The 19,405-nt window shown below is 37.6% G+C and overlaps 1 protein-coding gene across 3 annotated transcripts in view; it reads left to right on the top strand.

Moving 5' to 3' along the window:
• Positions 1-3,802: 3,802 nt before the first annotated feature.
• LOC129887414 (membrane-bound transcription factor site-2 protease homolog) overlaps positions 3,803-19,405 on the top strand; it is a 46,636-nt gene continuing 31,033 nt past the window's right edge. For all 3 annotated transcript variants that reach the window (XR_008766355.1, XM_055962505.1, XM_055962504.1), the window contains exons 1-2: positions 3,803-4,217; positions 4,323-4,388. Coding sequence is in view for 2 of the 3 variants with exons in the window: in XM_055962505.1 (XP_055818480.1) it covers positions 4,120-4,217; positions 4,323-4,388 (164 nt within the window). In the remaining variant the exon portion in view is untranslated. The remainder of the gene's footprint in view (positions 4,218-4,322; positions 4,389-19,405) is intronic.

The raw sequence follows: 19,405 nt of genomic DNA, 5'->3' as shown, positions 1-19,405 counted from the left end.
AAACATTCCAAGTGAGGGTATATATATAATTAGGGGAAAAATCCAATTTGCCCTTCCTCAAAAATCTGGAAAACTGGGCAAAAACTCTCCTAGCGCTATAGTGGCGCGCCGCGCCATTGTAGTGCCAAGTCAAAATAGGCTTAAAAACCCTGCAACCTAGTAGTGGTGCGTCGCGCCAAGGACTAAACTACTGAGGTTGTTTTATGGCGCTATAGTGGCGCGTCGCGCCCTTGCAGCGCCAAGCCTAAATTTTCTGAGTTCTGGAAAATGGGCTTAAAAACCCTGCACATCTAATAGTGGCGCGTCGCGCCAAGGACCAAACTACTGAGTCTTGTTGCTGGCGCTATAGTGGTGCGTCGCGCCCTTGCAGCGCCAAGCCTAAATTTTCTGGAGTTAGAGTCCAGGCCTGAAATTCCTACAGTACTAGTCTGTAGAAAAAGGGTCATAACTTTTGACTCCGAACTCCAAAAATTACAATCTTGGTGGCGTTGGAAAGAAGACTCAAAGACCTTTACCCATTTTGTTATACTCTAGGAGATATGCTCGTTTGAAGTTGATCCTTGTACTAACTCTTCCAAAAACACATCCTTGGATCTAACATACTTCAAATACTTAGGAAATGATCCTAACCCATATATAAAATTACAAGTCCTTCGGTTCGAGTTTACACACACGTGATGAAATGTTCGAGTTTTTGCGAAAAAATTTCCAGGGTGTTACATCTGCGAACTCTCACATAATAAGGAAAGAATCAACTGTAGGGCCCTCCCTACTAACATTCCAAACACAAGACAAATAGTCTAAGAACCCACTAGATACTAGTCTTTGAGCCCGAACATATGAAATGATCCCAATTAGTATGCGGCTACCAAAACCCTACCATACAATCGGGGATGTCATACTTAAGATAACGATCTAGGCAAAGCAATATAGGACTGCATAATAGGGGGATAATTAGTCCATGCCAAGCATAAAATTCAAAATCAAGCATATCTAGCAAAATAAGGTCATCCCGCATGTCACACTCGCGAATAGTCACCACACACACTCTATAGACCTGATCCACTACTAAAAAATCACCTATGGAGTGGGTTCTATCTCTACCACTTGTTCTATCTAAGCACCTTCTCGAGCACTCTGGGAACACCTCTATGAACATGAGCAACACCTCTACTCAATGGCATTGCAGCCCTATGCCTAGGGTAATCTCTGACATAGTGGTCAATCTCACTGCAATCAAAACAACCACAATCACCCCATAGTCTAGGTGGCAGACAAGCTGTTCTATGATCCCCACAGCCTGAAGTCTGAAGTGAGTCCTAAGCTGGACGATAAGGATAACCCTGAAGGGTGATAAACACGTTGACCTCTACATGAAAAACCCTTATCATGGGACTGAGATCCACTGAAGCTACCCTGAAAGCGAGCCCTCCTATCGCTGCCTCCATGAGCCTTATTATGGAGTTCCTCCATAGTACGAGCATGGTCAACTATATCCATAAAGGACCTACAGCCGATGCCAAAAACTCTATAGCAATCTAAAGTCAAAGTCTCAAACCTTAGATAAGATACCAAACTCTCTCCTTCTATATAGATAAAATCATAGTAAGATATTTGAAAAGTTTAAGGGAACGAGTCTCATACTCAGGTACTGACATAGAGCTCTGCTCAAGCCCAGAGAACTGATCTCTCAACCTGTCTTTGATGTTGCGGGGTATAAACTTTTCCAAGAAGGCCTTAGGGTTTATTGCATCAACAACAATATCTTTCCTCTGATTTTGGAAACTGATTCCCTTGTTACTAAGAAAATGTTAGATGGAGTGTGGGAAGTTCCTTGGTTGATTTCAGTAGAGGTTAGGGGTATTAAGAGAATGCTAGAGGCTTATGATGTGGAGATTACTCATATATTGAAAGAAAGGAACATGCTTGCAGATTTTTTAGCTAACAGTGTTGTTAATTTTGCAGATAGAAATAATCGCTTTAATAATTTGTAGAAATTACCACAGGAGGCTAATGCTATTATTCATTTAGAGAAGAACAAAATTTCTAATCTTAGAGTACGCAAATATCAAAATAACATGGCTCACAACATGAATAGAAGCTAGCTAAGTGGCAGAAGTCAAGATTCAAGCAAATAATGTACATCTGAGTTATCAAAATAGTCGACTTTGAAGTAACGAAATCTATTTTGAGCTAAGATCATTAATATCATCAATTATTGGAAGCTTAGGAAGAATTTTTACAGTTCAAGAAGAAGTATACCTGCTAGATCTAAGTGTTCATGTACAGGTATTAACTCTTAGGAGCTCAATCTGCAGAAGATGAAGTGACCGTGGGTTAATTCTGTAGTTTAAAGATCTTATCCTATGCTTAGTTTTGAAATTGGGGCCTTATCTTGATGACAGAGCTGTAGACACAATTTTGTGAGCTGAAGAAGTCTTCAAAAAGGTCGAATCCATGACATTTATGAGATTTGAAAACGTTGTTGTGGATGTTGCTTAAGCTCATGAGCTCTGTTGTTGAAAGAATGTTGTTCACGTGAGGCCGTCAGAGGAGAACTTGGAGGTCACCAGAGATGATGGCTGCCCATCCTCTCGAACTTTCCATTTGGGACTAAAGTGAAGTGTTGCGTTGGCTAATTTTTTTGTTCTCTTTTTAGTGTAATGTTTTATTTGTTTTTAGTTTGTAGATTTTGGACATGGACTACTTTTGGGCCCAAGTTTTGTGTCCGGTTCTTATTTTTAATAAAATGGGCGAATGCTCAATTTAAATTAAAATTAAAAATAAAAGTTCATCAAGCGAGAAGAAAGTGTTTAAGGTATGATCCTAATGATGTTTCTCTAGGATTCGACGGATCATGTCCTATATTATAATGATTACGATCTATGAAACCCATACCTTATGTTACTCTATGAACTACAAACTCATATCTTATGTTATGCTCCCATGTTATAATGAATCCTTGATAGTCACTTCTATGCTAGGTCTCAATGTCTCTTATGTCTCATGCCTAAAAGTTCAATCTCTCTTTATGTCTCATGCTTAAAAGTTTTCTTTTCGCATAATGTTATGAAGAAAATGATGTCTATGATGATGAATGAAGAGAAAGGTACACTTTGGCAGAATTCTTTTTCATGCTTCAAGAGGCCATCATGGGCTATGTTTCACATGTATTTTTACTATTCATGACCATCATTCGAGGACGAATGATCCTAAGGGGGAGATATTCTAACACTTTGTATTTCAGGTTAAGGCTTAGAAAATCCATGCATGTATTAAAGCTTTAAAGGCAAAGTAGAAGTCATGAAAGTCGACTCAAATCTAGTTCAAAGGTACATAACAAAGCTACAATAATGAAAAAAAAAGAAGGAAAAATCACGTTTTGGTACGACTAAAGCTATAACTACATGCAGAGCTATGCGACAACTTCGAAGGAGGGGGCAACCATGACAAAAGGAACTCCGTGGAAAGTTGGCCTATCGTTACGCGACAAGGCAATTATACGAAGATTTTTGGATTTAGTCGAATTAAGAGTATTTTTATCCGAGGGCGTTTGGGTACTCTTTATATACGTTCCAAACTTGTTTCTAACATGATTTGGACTACAAGACCTATTCTCTCAATTTTAGCTCATTGAGGAAGATAAAATGGTGTATTAATACATTGTATGTATAAACATTATATAACTATATAAATATATATTTCTTATACATAATAATATATTATTATATATATACACGATTATACACTATTTATTCAAAATACATTACCAATGTCATTAAGCTTTGAATATATGTTTTTGTCCGGGTACATAACCCTAAATTGGGAGCTTAAGCTATCACTATTACATTCAACTAGCCTAAAGCAATTTATACTTTAATTTCTGATTATTCTCAAATCTCACTCCTCTATTACGTTCTCCTCTCAATTCCTATCTAGCCTTTCAGTTCTTTGTGCGTGCACACTTTTTTCCCCCCAAATTGGGAATAGGGGAGGGTAATGAATCCATCCACAAGTTAGTAGCTAAGGTAGCCAAACGCCTATTGTTTTGATGACTGAAAAAGAGTACCAGTCTGTGAATTAGTATCAGCAACATACGTATTATACTAAAAAGGAGTAATGGAAGGGAGACGAGTTCGAAGGTTTGGCAGATGGCGAAGCAATCAGACTCTATTCCCAGTGCGCGTCAATCGACTATCTAACGCTGTTTCCTGTTGGTATGAAATCTTTGTTCTTTTTACCATATTATTGCATTTAAGAGTGTTTTACGAGGTTAAAGTTGTTGGCGCTGAGTTATTAGCCATCATTTTCGAAATTTGCAGGTATTGTGACTGCAAGTCATCAATATTGAACGAACCCTTGTTTCATTTCGGACGAAGATATTCCAGGTGCCCTTTTAAAACCATTCTTATTGATATATGTTTCATGATTTTCAAGGTTCTTTTTTCCCAATTTATGTAATTCATTACATTTCGTCTCACACTATATGCCTAATTTCTAGGAAGTAGCAGCTGATGCACATCTTGCTCCTTGTTTTCAATCATTTGGTTCTCTACTTTATATTTTCATGTGATTGAAAATCTAATTTTGAAGTTGGCCTAACCTATTACAAATTGTTCCTTTTTTAAAACCATTTCTAGGATTTTCTTATGCATATCTTATGTTAAGAAAATTTAAGGAGTGCTAAATTTGCAAAAGAAGCTGAAGCTGCTGATTTGTTGTTAACTAGTGGTTTTTATGGCTTATGCTCTGAAGTTATTTAGCTCATTCTCAATCTTTGTAACTATTTTGGTGTAAGTTTTAACCTAATGCATATATCTTAAGAATTAGAATTAACATGAACACACTAATAATTCTGATAAATAATTAAGGAAGACATTAAGTATATTTTATCTTAACCACAAGTCTATTTCCTTATGCCCAGGTTTAAGAGATTGCCATATTCAATCCAATTGCAATCAAGAATTCTCTTTTTCAAGTTCAATTCAAGATTCATAAATGTATCCAATTGTTGGCTAGATAATCATATGATTAAGCACAAGAATTGAATGAATAACTCAATACGATAATCAATATCCAGATATCAAATTCATGAAAAGACCGTAATCATAGAAATAAATAGTATAACTACTCATAGTCATGCTCTAATCTCAATACAATCCCAAGAATTCATAAAAAAACAAGAAAAGGAGAGAAGAAAGAACTCAAAATGAATCCTAAGCTCCACAATTTCTACACCCTTGCATTCAAAGTGTCAATGATACCCCAAAGTTTTTGGGTTTGTTCCTTATATTCTTAGTACTGAACATGTTTAGACTAAAATAGCCTTCAGACTTCACGCTAAGCAAATAGGCCATGCATGGCAGAGAGAGTCTTGTGCTGCTCAACTTCTGCTCCCCGTCATTAGCTCGCTAGGTGCAAAGCTAATTCTTACCCCATGGACTTGTCTCCCAAGCTGCTCACAGTTGGGCCTGTGTTTCCGTTGCTTTAAATTCTAAAGCCTCTTATTTTCTTGCATTCTTTGCTATAACCTCTCCTGGTGAGAGTATCTTGAATCCTGAAAAATTCCATCTTTGACTTCAATTCATCCTGAATTGCTCGAATTTAATAAGGGGAAATACTACATGCTATGCCTAAATCCGTAGTGAAGCAGCTAGACAAGTTAAGGAACAATTTTCTATTGGAAGGAAGAACATAGTGCTGTACCCTTGATGAATATAACTATCACAACCCAAGATTCCCCCCCTAGTCGAGACACGGTGCTTAGAGACACAATGCCCCCAACCTAACCTCATGGCATGACACTAAGGCCTCATTTGTTTTCATTAAGATTAAGATGTCTGAATCTGAATGGATATCTGAATATTAAGATGTGCATTAAGATTAAGACGTGCATTAAGATTAAGACGTCCGTATTTGAATGCACATTTGAATATTAAGATGTGTATTAAGATTTAGAGGTCTGAATCTGAATACACATCTGAATATTAAGATGTTACGTCAAGATCTGAATATTAAATAGTTAAGATTGTTTATTTTCTAAATATCTGAATGTATAAAAAATGTCTTTATTTAAAAAATAATATATATAAAATTCAAATAAGATACTGAATTGATCTAATATTATATCAATAAAATATTTGAAAATTTTTATATGGCAATTAGTGGTGGTGATGACTAATGATGGTGATTGTACGTGTCAATTTAAAATGGTTGTAGACATTGAAATTTTGTAGGACTCTATAAGATGAGTCCTATTTCAGTTAGGATTTCTTGGAGGTTATTCTACCCTAAACCCTAATTCATGCTTATATAAAGGGTATTATATCCCTTAATAAGGCATCTCGAAAATTTCACAAGTTTATGAAATATTCATAAAGAGATCAAACTATGTCAAACTCTTCTTGATAATCAAATACTTCAAGAAGATCCACAAATTCTTTTATGGTGAACAAGTTTAAATCATCCTAGCTAATTCGAGAAATACGCCACTAACGGCCCTCGAATCACGATGAAGATCAAAATCCAAATTATTCTATTTCGAGAAATATGCCACTAACGACCCTCGAATAACGGAGAAATCTTAGGAGAGATAAATTAAGGGATAAACAGATTTGTCTCTACTTTGTTTATCAATAAAATTATGTTTCTTCATATTTTATTTGTGATTGCAATTTATTTTTCATCACTTTAAAAATTTGTTGCAAACAAATTGGCATGCCCAATGAGGCCAGATTTGCCCTTCATCTCTTCTCTCACAAATCAAATATGCAAATTTGAAGCCACAAAATCACAAATATGGAAGAATGAGTACTTCAAGCCCCGTCTTTGAGCTTCATCAAGTCTACACTCCGACAAGGCACGAAGTTGGGGGCATTTGTAGACATTGAAATTTTGGAGGGCTCTATAAGACGAGTTTTATTTTAGTTAGGATTTCCTGGAGGCTATCTACCCTAAACCCTAATTCATGCTTATATAAAATATATTATATTCCCTTAAAAAAATATCTCAAAAATTCTACAAATTCATGGAATATTCATAAAGAGATCAAAATATGTCAAACTTTTCTTGATAATCAAATACTTTAAAAAGATCCACAAATTCTTTCATGGTGAACAAGTTCAAATCATCCTAGCTAGTTCAAGAAATACGCCACTAACGGCCCTCGAATCACGATGAAGATCAAAATTCAAATTATCCTAGTTTGAGAAATACGCCACTAACCACCATTAGTTATTATTACATATTGCTAACCCCATCTTCATTCACCATTGTCAATAGTTATCATTATCATTCCACTATTAATTATCAATTACTACCAACAATAACCACATTAATCACTAATTCCAACCACTATACCATAATACTACCCATAACCATCATCATCAGTGAACACCATTGTTTGCAATAAATTTTAAAGTGATGAAAACTATTGACAATTTGTATCCACATTGTTTATCGATAAAATTATGTTTCTTCATATTTTATTTGTGATTGCAATTTATTTTTTATCACTTTAAAATTTGTTGCAAACAATGGTGTTCACTGATGATGATGGTTATGGGTAGTATTATGGTATAGTGGTTGGAATTAGTGATTAATGTGGTTATTGTTGGTAGTAATTGATAATTAATAGTGGAATGATAATGATAACTATTGACAATGGTGAATGAAGATGGGGTTAGCAATATGTAATAATAACTAATGGTGGTAATTATCTATAGTGATTGGTAAATGTAATAATGGTTGGTGGTGATGATTGTTATTGGTGGCTAATGGTAATGTCGGTTGATTTTTGTGATAGACGATAGTTGTGGTTGCGCTGATGATGGTGGTTGTGGATGATAGGTCGTGGTGATTGGTGGTAGTTATTGTTGGGTTGATCAGATGGTGGTTGTGGATAGTAGATGGTGGTGATTGATAGTGGTTGTGTGTGGTGGGTGAAAGTAGATGGAGTGACGGTGAACTGTCATATTTGTAGAAACTTTTAAATAGACATCTTAATGATATTAAGACTTTGTTATAATTCTTATTTATTCAGACGTATTTAGACCCATTAAGTGGTTGTAAAATAAGAAAAACAAACACACTTAATGATTAAGATTTGAATGATTAAGATTCAGACTTTGAAAATAATCAGACTTAATGACTGACATCTGAATGATTAAGATCCAGACCTTCATTAAGTGCAAACAAATGAGGCTAAGATAGAATAATAAGACTGAAAATACTGAATGCGGAAATAAAGTCTAGAATAGTCTACCATATCATATAAAAGAATTTGACAAGAACAACATACACGGTATCTAATTGTTTGTCTGAAAGCCTCTACTGCATGGATAAGTTTTTAGGACAAGTCCCTAACTAACTCCAAATCTGAAAACTGGAAGAAATAATATTGAATGAAAGATGAACTCATTCTCGAAACATGAGGACTCACCAAACTAGCTTAATTGTTGATCGGAGAAATGTATTAACTATGAGCGCGATGAGGAGCATCAAAACCTATATTATGAAACAATACAGGCAAAAAAGTATACAGTCAGTATTTGAAATGTACCGAGTATAAGGAATATGTATAAGTAAATGTGATATTTGAACATGATAAGTCCGTAAAACATGCTGATGTAATGATCAAGTATAAAACATGAAAACTGAGTAACTGAACTGAAATATCTGAAATACATGATCAATGCAATAATCTGGAAGTTTGACTGTGGGAGATATTATTAATCAACATAAACCATGTAAGCTACAACATGGAGTTCAGTGTATTATTCCCACACCGAAAAGAGAGTGCCCGTACTTGCCAAGGTATGGACCATTATATCTGAGCTAAGATGGATCCACTAAGCTATTGTCCAATCTGGACAAATCCTACGATTGCACGTAGTCACGTAGTTCTGGACTTCAGGATCGCTACTTAAGGTCCATGGACACTAAACAAAAGCTTTCATCCCAAAAGTTCACTCGGTGCTAAGTATACTCCCAATGGAAACATGCATAAATTTGGAAAGATAATCTGTATTACTGAATCACACTAAAAATCTGATACATACTGAGTAGCTCCTAAAGTCATGATAACTGAATATAATCTAAAAGATACTTTATGTGAAAGCATCTAAATCATGATAATCATATATACTTAGAGACACTTTATCTGAAAGCATCTTAATTCATGAAATTCTGATAATCTAAGGCATGCAGTTGAAAAATTAGCTTAGTCATGATGATGAAAATACTTGCATGCTATGGGTTTATGAAAATTTCCTTGAAAACATTGAATTATAATCAAGGGAAAAGGCATAAATTCACCCCGAACTTGTCCCGAAAAGTCAATTACACGCTTAAACTATCATGGCAATTTATTACATACCTTTACTATTCAAAAATGAATTTATTTATCCCTACAACTAACGTGGTAATTTTTTTTAAAAGTGTGTTTGGTGAAAAATAAAGTAAAAAAATAAATCAAAATGCTTTTTCCACCACCACCCTACCCCACGCCCACCGCACGCCTCCTCTTCTTCACATCCCACCCGGGTCTTCTTCTTCTTCTTCATTTTATTTTTATTTTTCATCATCTTCCGTACCCGATTTCCATCCCCCCCATCTCCACCAGAATCCTTGTCACAACCCAACCCCGTGGGCCGTGACGGGTGTCCGAACTGGACGCTCGCATATACCCCTGCTAGTTATAAGTAAACCTCTCTCCTATTTGAGTCATAGTATGCCAACAGGCAAGACAATATATAAGTCGACGAAGCTATCGTAACATATAGGCACAACTGTTCACACATACATATACAACCCACATATATGTCTACAGACCTCTAAGAGTAAGAAAAGTAACATAAGGCGGGACAGGGCCCCCACCGTACCCGTAATCAAGTAAATATATACACAAAAGGTTTAGTACCAAAGCCCGACTCCGATTCAATGGAGCTTCTTCCAAATTTGCTAGGTGGAATCCTAAGCTAGCGGATCCCCAAAGCGCGCACCTATACCTGCGGGCATGAAACGCAGCCCCCTCCGGAAAGAGGGGGTCAGTACGACATATGTAATGAGTATATAAAGTATAAAACATCAAAAGGAGGGCACAACTAACATAGGGTTGGAGGGGGCAAGTATAACATTCAACAACCCACTGTACCTGCATCTCATAAAATAAAGTCGTACATACTATCATCACATACTGTACCCGGCCAGTTTGGGGACCCGGTGTAACAACCACATCACTCTGTTATCATAAGCATCTATGTGCTATTAGTGCTATCTCATATAATAATGTCGAGGGACGTACGGCCCTATCCATTTATCATATAGTAATGCCGAGGAGCGTTCGGCCCGATCCAGATATCATATAGTAATGCCGAGGAACGTTCGGCCCGATCTAGATATCATATAGTAATGCCGAGGAACGTTCGGCCCGATCCAGATATCATATAGTAATGCCGAGGAACGTTCGGCCCGATCCATATATTATATAGTAATGCCGAGGAACGTTCGGCCCGATCCATATATTATATAGTAATGCCGAGGAACGTTCGGCCCGATCCATATATTATATAGTAATGCCGAGGAACGTTCGACCCGATCCATATATTATATAGTAATGCCGAGAAAAGTTCGGCCCGATCCATATATTATATAGTAATGCCGAGGAACGTTCGGCCCGATCCGTATATCATATAATTATATTATAGCTGGCCCGAGACTCGGTGAAAGATTTATCACAGTATACACGAGTGGAGTAGTGAGTAACCCTATGCAATTTAAACCATCATTAGAGACTTGTTGAACTAATCAAAATGAACTATCACTCAAAAATTAAGACAATAGCCATAACAAGTACCTTTGGAGCGTCCTTATGGTTTGCATCAAAGTAGCACTTTTGGAGTCATCTACCTATATCAAGGCGTAATAAAATATCTTTTGGAAGTCAAGAAAATGACCATCTTAGTGGCCTAGAGAATGGGGCTTCCTTGGGATCACCCATACTTCATCTATTTATTTCATAAGGTTCATGCCAAAAAAAAAAGATTAACTTTACCTACTTACTACTTCCCAAGGTATAGAAAAACTTGAGAAGCCATAGTTCAATTATTGGAAGAGTTCTAGCTTAAAGAAGTGAATAGGAGTCATGATTTATACCACAACCTAAATTATACCAACTTAGGATGGTTGGATACTTTCACATGAATCGAGGCAAAAGGACATAAGTTCTAGGAAATTAAAAACGTTAGCCATCTTAGTGTACTTAAGAATAAGAGCTTTTTGTAGACTTTGAGCATTCTTCATCCGTGGCTTTCTATGGGCCATGCCAAAAGAAGAAAGAGAATAGGCTTTACATACCCTCTACTTTCCCTCATAAAGTCATTATATATATATATATGTGCCGTGGAACGTACGACCCGATCCTTAGATAGTAACATATATCATACTTGGCCCATTAAGGGACTCGGTACCATAAACATTTCATCATAACATCATAACTTATGTCAAGGGCATATCAAGAGAGAAGAAGGGTAGCTTTACATACTTATGCCAAAACATGCCAAAAGAAGGAAAGGTAGCTTCACATACTTGCTACTCTCCATCGTATATAAGCCTTGAGAAGCAATAACTCAACTAGTATAGGAATTCTACCATCGAGGAGTAAATAAGACTTATGATTCATACTTGGAGTTCTATGAATGGAATTATCCCCACATTCCGTATATCAATCACTTAAGGCTAAGACATGCCAAGAGAAAAGAAGATAGCTTTACATACCTCTTACGGGTTAATCTTTTTCCCGTTCGCCTCGTCGTCCTTTGAACCTAGGTAACACGAAAGCAATACGAGTATTAACAACCTTAGACTTTTCAGCGCCTTAGGTTACACACGAGTATTCCTAGAACTCATCCCCTCGTTCGCATTCTCGACTAGTTCCTTAACTAGTTAAGGCGTTAACGGAAATCGGACAGCACCTCCCCTATAATGTGCCCTATCCGAATTCCCAACCATGTCCTTAGCACCTGCAGCCAACCAACAATACAACCAGCAGCCCATACATATACATATTACGACAACATTACACAATATAAACCCCCAACAATTCACTCGAAACTAAGATACCAAAACTAGAGTTTTTAATCTTTCTTTCGCGAATTTATTAATTGCAAAGCGGAGGGTCATGTGGCTGCAACCAGCAGCCCCCCACGCCCTCATTAACCCATTTTCCAGCATCACAACACACTACCATACGACCAGCAGTCACATCCCACAAGCACAACGCATTATACGATTACAATTAACTATAGCGATTCCAATTTCGCTTATTTCGAACGCCGAACTTTTCAAACCTTTTCCCCAACTTCCAGCAGCTCCTAAGGTGTGTAATACACCCTAATTTAACATCATAAACTCCAAATTAGAGGGGAAGAACTTACCTTTCCCGAAATTGGCTAGAACTTGCCGAAATCGCGCCTCGGAACTTTTTTTAGCGCGCTGAATCGTCGTGGCAGCTTGCTGTCCGATTTTTGCTGCACCAAATCATAATTTTATACTACTAATACTTCCATACCATCGTAGTATACGCTAAGTAATTAATTTACGGAACGAAATCGGAGACTCACCTCTTTTTTCCTCCCAAAACCGTGGCCCTCTCCCTCTCTAGTCTCTTCTCTTCTCTTCTTCTTTCTAGAGTTTTCTTGAATGTAGATGAAGTATATGGATAAATATGACTTAAAAGTCATCAACATATATTTATGGGCCCCTTAATTAAGGAGCTAAATTTCCAAGACTTGGGGCCTCTTTTGTTGGGCCTCAATTCTTCTATTACTATTATCCTCATTTGAGCCCAACAAGACCATACGTCTTATTAGTAATTCACAAACTAATTTCCAAAATTTCCAATTTTGCCCTCGGCCTTCCTCCGTATTTTCAAACCAATTTTTCCATGAACATCACACCGGTACTAATTAAAATGAATAAAATAATTCACAACCTTATTCCTTGCAAGCCAATTTTTTTTTTCTTTTCGAATGCCCAAAAGTGCGGGATATAACAATCCTCCCCCCATCATATCATATTTTAATTCTTATTCGATTGCACCATCTCTATTATACTCGATTTTTCTCTTTGGCTTTGTTGGGTAGTTGATAAAATTGATGATTGAGTTTAAAAATAAAATATAATGGTGGATTTGTTGGTGATGAGTAGTGGGTGGCAAAGAAGAGCGACTTGAATGTGGTGAAAAAGAAGAAATCGATATTGATAATGGTGGTGATGATATTTAGTGGTGGGTTTTTACTTTTTGATGGTGATGAGTTTGGTTAGGGGTGTTGAATTTTGTGGGGATGATGGTAATAGTGTGACTCCGTCATTCTGATGGTGAGTTTGATCGCGGGTGGTGAAATTTGTGCAGCTATTTTGATTTTAATGGTGAAATATATGGATTTGTTATTAATATGGTGGCAATGGTAGTGGTTCCATGGTGGTGTTGATTGAAGAAGATGCAATTGCATGACATGAAGAATTTTTTTGAAATCTGACATGGCATTTGATGTGGCACGAGTGTGATACTCCTCCCATTGTGAGAGTGATGTTATACGTCTGAAGGGGTAAATAAATTCACTTTTGAGTAGTACAGGTGTGTAATAGGTCGCCATGATAGTTTAAGCGTGTAACTGACTTTTCGAAACAAGTTCAAGGGTGAATTTATGCCTTTTCCCTTATAATCAATTCATGCACAATAAGATCAATCATGAAGAAGAAATCAAAATTCTATAAGAACCCATAAGAAATCATGAAATCCTAGAATTTAGAATTCATAACTTGAAGGAATTAGGGCTTCTTTGGGACTCAATGGGTGAAAAAAACCATTGATGAAGTTTCCACATACCTTGATCAAAACACTAGTTGAATTTGGGGAAGAAGACTTGAAGATTGGAACCCTTGTTTTCTTGGCTTGAGAGAAAACTTGTGAGAGAAGAAATATATTTTGGGTGAGATTTGAGAGAATGAGAGGTTAGGGTCCTTAGGAATTAGTTAACCCCACTTAAAATTTCCCTAAACGACGTAGTATGGGGATTAAATGAGTGGGAAAAGACCAAAATGACCTTCATTAAAAACTGTTGGAGGTCATCTATGGATGCCCTCCACGGACCGTAGAACCATCTACCTATTGTGAAAGGGTCTGTAGAAGACAAAAAGAATTCTTTTGAGTTTTTGAAGTTCAACTCTACGGACCATTCTACGGTCAGTACGGCTCGTACAAATGCCCGTAAATACTGAGTTGCCTGAGTTTTGAAGTTCCATTACACGGACGGTTCCACGGTTGGTAACGGGTTCTATGACCTGTCCTCGTTGTCCGTAGAAGGCAGGGTCTTTGAATTTTTGAGGTTTCAGTACTTCATTTTTTTTTTGAGATAGGTAACTGTTTCTATTTCTGTAAATCAGTACATGGGTTGTAATGAAAACCATATTTACATAATGAACTTTAAACGTACTGTCCTATCTCTATAATGTGTCTAAAACATCAACGATAGAGACAGTGTCATTAGAGTAAATCTGATTACACCAAAAACACAAAGTTAGAATACAATTCAGTTTTACTTGATGCATATTACTCTCCCTGTTCTCAAAAACTCTAAGATTTCTCTCTCTCCAAATAGTCCACCAAATAGTAGCAGGAATGATTCTGCAGTTGCTTCTGGTCTTTGCTTGTGATCCTACTTCTTCCCAACTGTATAAGGCCTCTGAAATTCTACCAGGCATGGCCCATGAGATGTTTTTGAGCCTTGGGAATAGACTCCACAATTGGCCAGCGACCTTACACCGGATGAACAAGTGATTGACTGTCTGCCGTTTCCCCGCAAAAAAAACATCTAGAACATAGTGGAATCCCCCTCTTCATCAAATTCTCCCGTGTCAACACAGCTTCCTTAGCCAGTAACCACACAAAGCAGGCCACTTTGTGTGGGATCTTGGCCTTCCAGATGTGTTTCCAGGGCCATTTAGGTGTCGGCATAATTGGATGGTTCAACTTCCTATATGCTGCACTTACTTTAAAAGTCCCTTTACAGTTCTCCAGCCACTGCAATATGTCCTTCCCTTTCTCCAAGCCATTAAATTGTTCAATGATGCTGAAGAATTCTGCAACTCTCGGAATTTCCCAATCATTGAGGTGCCTTCTAAATACAAAATTCCACCCATGAGGGGTCCATAGTTCAACTATTGTACTCTGCTGCTGAGAAGCCAAATTGTGTATATCTGGGAAAAGTGTCTCCATATTTCCCGCCTCATGCCAGTCCTCCTTCCAAAATCTAGTTTTAGTGCCATCTACCACTTTAATCTTGGTGTTTGGTTTGAATTCAGTCCAGAGTGATCTGATAGATTTCCACAAACTAACACCATAGGGAGTGGTAACTTCCTTTGTCATCCAATTGTCACTCTCCTCATATTTTGCTTTTATGACCGTGCCCCATAAATTCTGATTATCATTGGAGTACCTCCAAAGCTACTTCAAGCTTTGCTTTGATTCTTCAGGTTCTTTATCCCCAAACCCCCAACTCTCTTATCATTAATCACTTTTTCCCATTTGACTTAGTGATACCCCTTCCTTTCCTTGTTGTCTTGCCACAAAAACTTTCTCCTTATGTTGTCCAACCTATTAATGACTCCTGGTGGGACAGGAAATAAAGACATCATATTTGTTGGAAGCGCATCAAGCACAGAGTTGATCAGAGTCAGCCTTCCTCCAAGTGAGAGATACTGAGACTTCCACCTTGCTAGTTTCATCTCACACTTCTCAATCACCCCATTCCAAATTTCCAAGGAGTTGGATTTGGCCCCTAAAGGCGTACCCAAATAAGTAGTTGGAAGAGCACCTACTTCACCCTCAAGAATTAACTTCAGATTCCTCATATCTGTCACTTCATTAACTGGATACAAGAAGCTTTTCCTCCAGTTAACATGAAGTCCAGACATTCCTTCAAACAAGACCTGAATCAGTCTCATAGTTTTGAGGTTCTCTTCAGCATCACAGAATATCAGAGTATCATCTACATATTGTAGATGAGTTATCTCTAGGCTTTCCCTTCCAGCTCTAGCCACTTCAAAACCTCCCATCCTTCTCTGTTTGCATTCTTAATCATATTGTTGAGTCCCTCCATGACTAATAGGAAAAGGAAAGGTGATAAGTAATCACTTTGCCTTAAGCCCCTTTGTGCACTAAAAAACCTTGCTGGAGAGCCATTTACAAGCATTGAGAAGCTCACTGAAGATATGCAATATTTAATCCATTGTCTCCATTTGAGGCCAAAACCCATCTTCTCTAGCATACCCATAAGAAAATCCAGTTGACATGGTCATATGCTTTCTCAATATCTAATTTGCATAGAATGCCCGTTTTTTTCACACTTAACCTGGAATCTATAGCTTCATTAGCTATGAGAACAACATCCATGATTTGCCTCCCCTTAATAAAAGCTAGCTGTCGTGAGTCAACAAGCTTGGATATCACTCTTTTTAGCCTTTCAGTGAGCACTTTTGAGAGAATTTTATACATGCTACCTATCAAACTGATAGGTCTAAAGTCCCTTAATTCTTTTGCACCTTTCTTCTTTGGAATCAGGGCTATGAAGCTAGCATTGAAACTTCTTACAAACCTCTCTTGGTCATAGAAATGCTGAAAAGTCTTCATGATGTCATCCTTGACCACCTCCCAACATTTGATGTTGAACCTCATTGTAAAGCCATCCTGGTGCTTTATCCACTTTATTCACTGCACATTGCTTTAAACTTCTCACAACCTCCTCCTCATCAAAATTTCTTTCTAGGTCCTCCATTTCCTCCCCTGTTAGACTTGGACAATTTGTGAAATTGTTGCCAGGTCTCCATTTAACATCTTCTGAGTAGAGTTTCTGGTAGAACTTCACTATTTCCCCTTGGATCCTTTCTGGTTCTTGGACTATATTCCCCTGAACAAGTAGTTGATCTATGTTGTTATATCTCTTGTGTGCATTAGCCATTTTATGGAAGAACTTGGCATTCTTGTCCCCTTCCTTTAGCCAAAGAGATCTTGACCTTTGTCTCCAGTATATCTCTTCATTTTTTATTAAATCCTCCAGGTTCAAAAGTAAAGTTGCCTTTTCCATTGCTTTATCTTCTGTTAAAGCTTTATCAGTGGCAATATTTTCCATAGTCACCAGCTTTTCCAGAACTTTCTTCCTCTGTTGGCCAAGACTTCCTTGCTCACTTCTACTCCATTCCTTCAATTTATGTTTCAAAGCTTTTAATTTAGATGCCAAGATGTAGTCAGGCTACCCAATATAATCAAATGAGTTCCACCACATCCTAACTCTATCTGTGAACCCATCAGTCCTTAACTACCAATTCTCAAATTTGAAATAGCTTTTGTTCTTCCAGTAACCACCTTGAAGAGCGATTGGGGAGTGATCTGACATTATTCTTTGCATAGTATACTGTTTCAGGTTGTTAAAAGCATCATCCCATTCTTGAGATACCAGGATCCTGCCAATTCTTGAAGCTATCTGATGGTTATCCCCTTTAAACCAAGTGTACTTCGCATTTCCCAGTTGGAGATCAATTGGATTCAAATAAAGATTTTCCTTCACATCAACACTCTCTAAAGGCACACTGAAGTCGGATCACCAATGCACTTCTTCAACAAGGACATATGAAACACTGGGTGCATTGATTCTAACTCTGCGGGCAAATCCAACGCATACACCACTTTACCAAAACGCCTCAAAATTCTATAAGGGCCAACATATTTAGGACTGAGCTTCCCTTTCTCACCAAACCTCATCACCCTCTTCATAGGTGAAATTTTCAAATAAACCCAATCATAAACTTTAAATTCAAGTTCTCTTCTTCTCACATCGCATAGGATTTTTGCCTGCTCTGAACTATTTTCAACCTCTCTCTAATAAGTCAAACTTTCTCCATGGCCTCATGAATTGACTCAGGCCCTATCAAAGACACTTCACCAATCTCAAACACCCTATTGGAGACCTACACCTCCTATCATATAGTGCCTCAAATGGAGCTATCTAAATACTAGAGTGGTAATTGTTATTATAAGCAAACTCAATCAAAGACAAATGATCATCCCAATTACCTTTAAAGTCAATCACACAAGCTCTCAACTTATCTTCCAAAGTCTGAATAGTCCGTTCGGCTTGCCATCTGTCTGTGGATGAAAAGTTGTGCTAAGCTTAACTTGAGCACCAAGGCCTTTCTGAAACGATCTCCAAAAGTGAGATGTGAACCGTGTGCATTTGTTATAAATGACAGATAATGGAACTCCATGCAATTTCATCATCTCTCGAAGATACAGTCTAGCATAATCCTCAGCTGAATAGAAAGTCTTAACTGGAAGGAAATGTGTCGACTTAGTCATTCGGTCTACAATCACCCATATAGAATCATGCTGTCGATGCGTACGAGGCAAACTTGTAATGAAGTCCATATTCAAATCGTCCCACTTCTAAGAAGGAATATTGATATCCTGAGTCATACTGCGTAGTTTTGGATGCTCAGCCTTAACTTGTGGGCAATTTAGACACTTAACCGTGAATTCTGCAATATCTTTCTTCATCCCATTCTACCACTAGACTTCTCGTAGGTCACAATACATTTTAGTGGCTCCCAGGTGAATAGAATACCAAGAACTGTGGGCTTTTGCCGGAATTTGTTGCCTCAAACCGTCAACATCTGGAACACACAACCGACCCTGATATTGGAGCACGCCATCTCCCCCTTGGGAGAAAGCCTTAACGGTCTTTTTAAGAATCGCTTCATTTAGTTCAACCAAGATTGGTCCTCATTCTGTTTTGCCTTAACATCCATCAAAAAAGAAGATTTTGAACCATTCTGAATTATAATTTCGCCATCTTCTGAATCCACCAAACGAACTCCCAAATGGGCAAGTCTATGAACATCACGATCCAACTCCTTTTTTTAATCCTCAACATGAACAATACTGGCCATGGACAATCTACTAAGAGCATCTGCCACTATGTTAGCTTTACTTGGATGATACAAAACACTATGTCATAATCCTTTAACAAATCAAGCCATCTCCTTTGGCAAAGATTCAAGTCCTTCTAATTAAACACATTGAAGACTTTTATGATTACGTCGAACACATCCACATGAACACCATAAAGATAGTGCCTCCAAATATTTAAGGCAAATACCACTGATGCCAGCTCAAGATCGTGAGTCGGGTAATTTCTTTCATGAACTTTGAGTTTCCTAGAAGCATAAGCTATGATCTTGCCGTGCTGCATCAACCACAACCTAGGCCAATTCTGGAAATATCACAATACACAACAAAACCATCTGAACCTTCCGGTATAGTCAAAACTGGGGTTGTAGTAAGTCGAGTCTT

Source organism: Solanum dulcamara, chromosome 4 (genome assembly GCF_947179165.1).
Source record: "Solanum dulcamara chromosome 4, daSolDulc1.2, whole genome shotgun sequence".
Taxonomy (NCBI): Eukaryota; Viridiplantae; Streptophyta; class Magnoliopsida; order Solanales; family Solanaceae; genus Solanum; species Solanum dulcamara.
The sequence above is the reverse complement of the archived record's forward strand: the minus strand, read 5'-3'. Positions and strand labels throughout refer to the sequence as shown.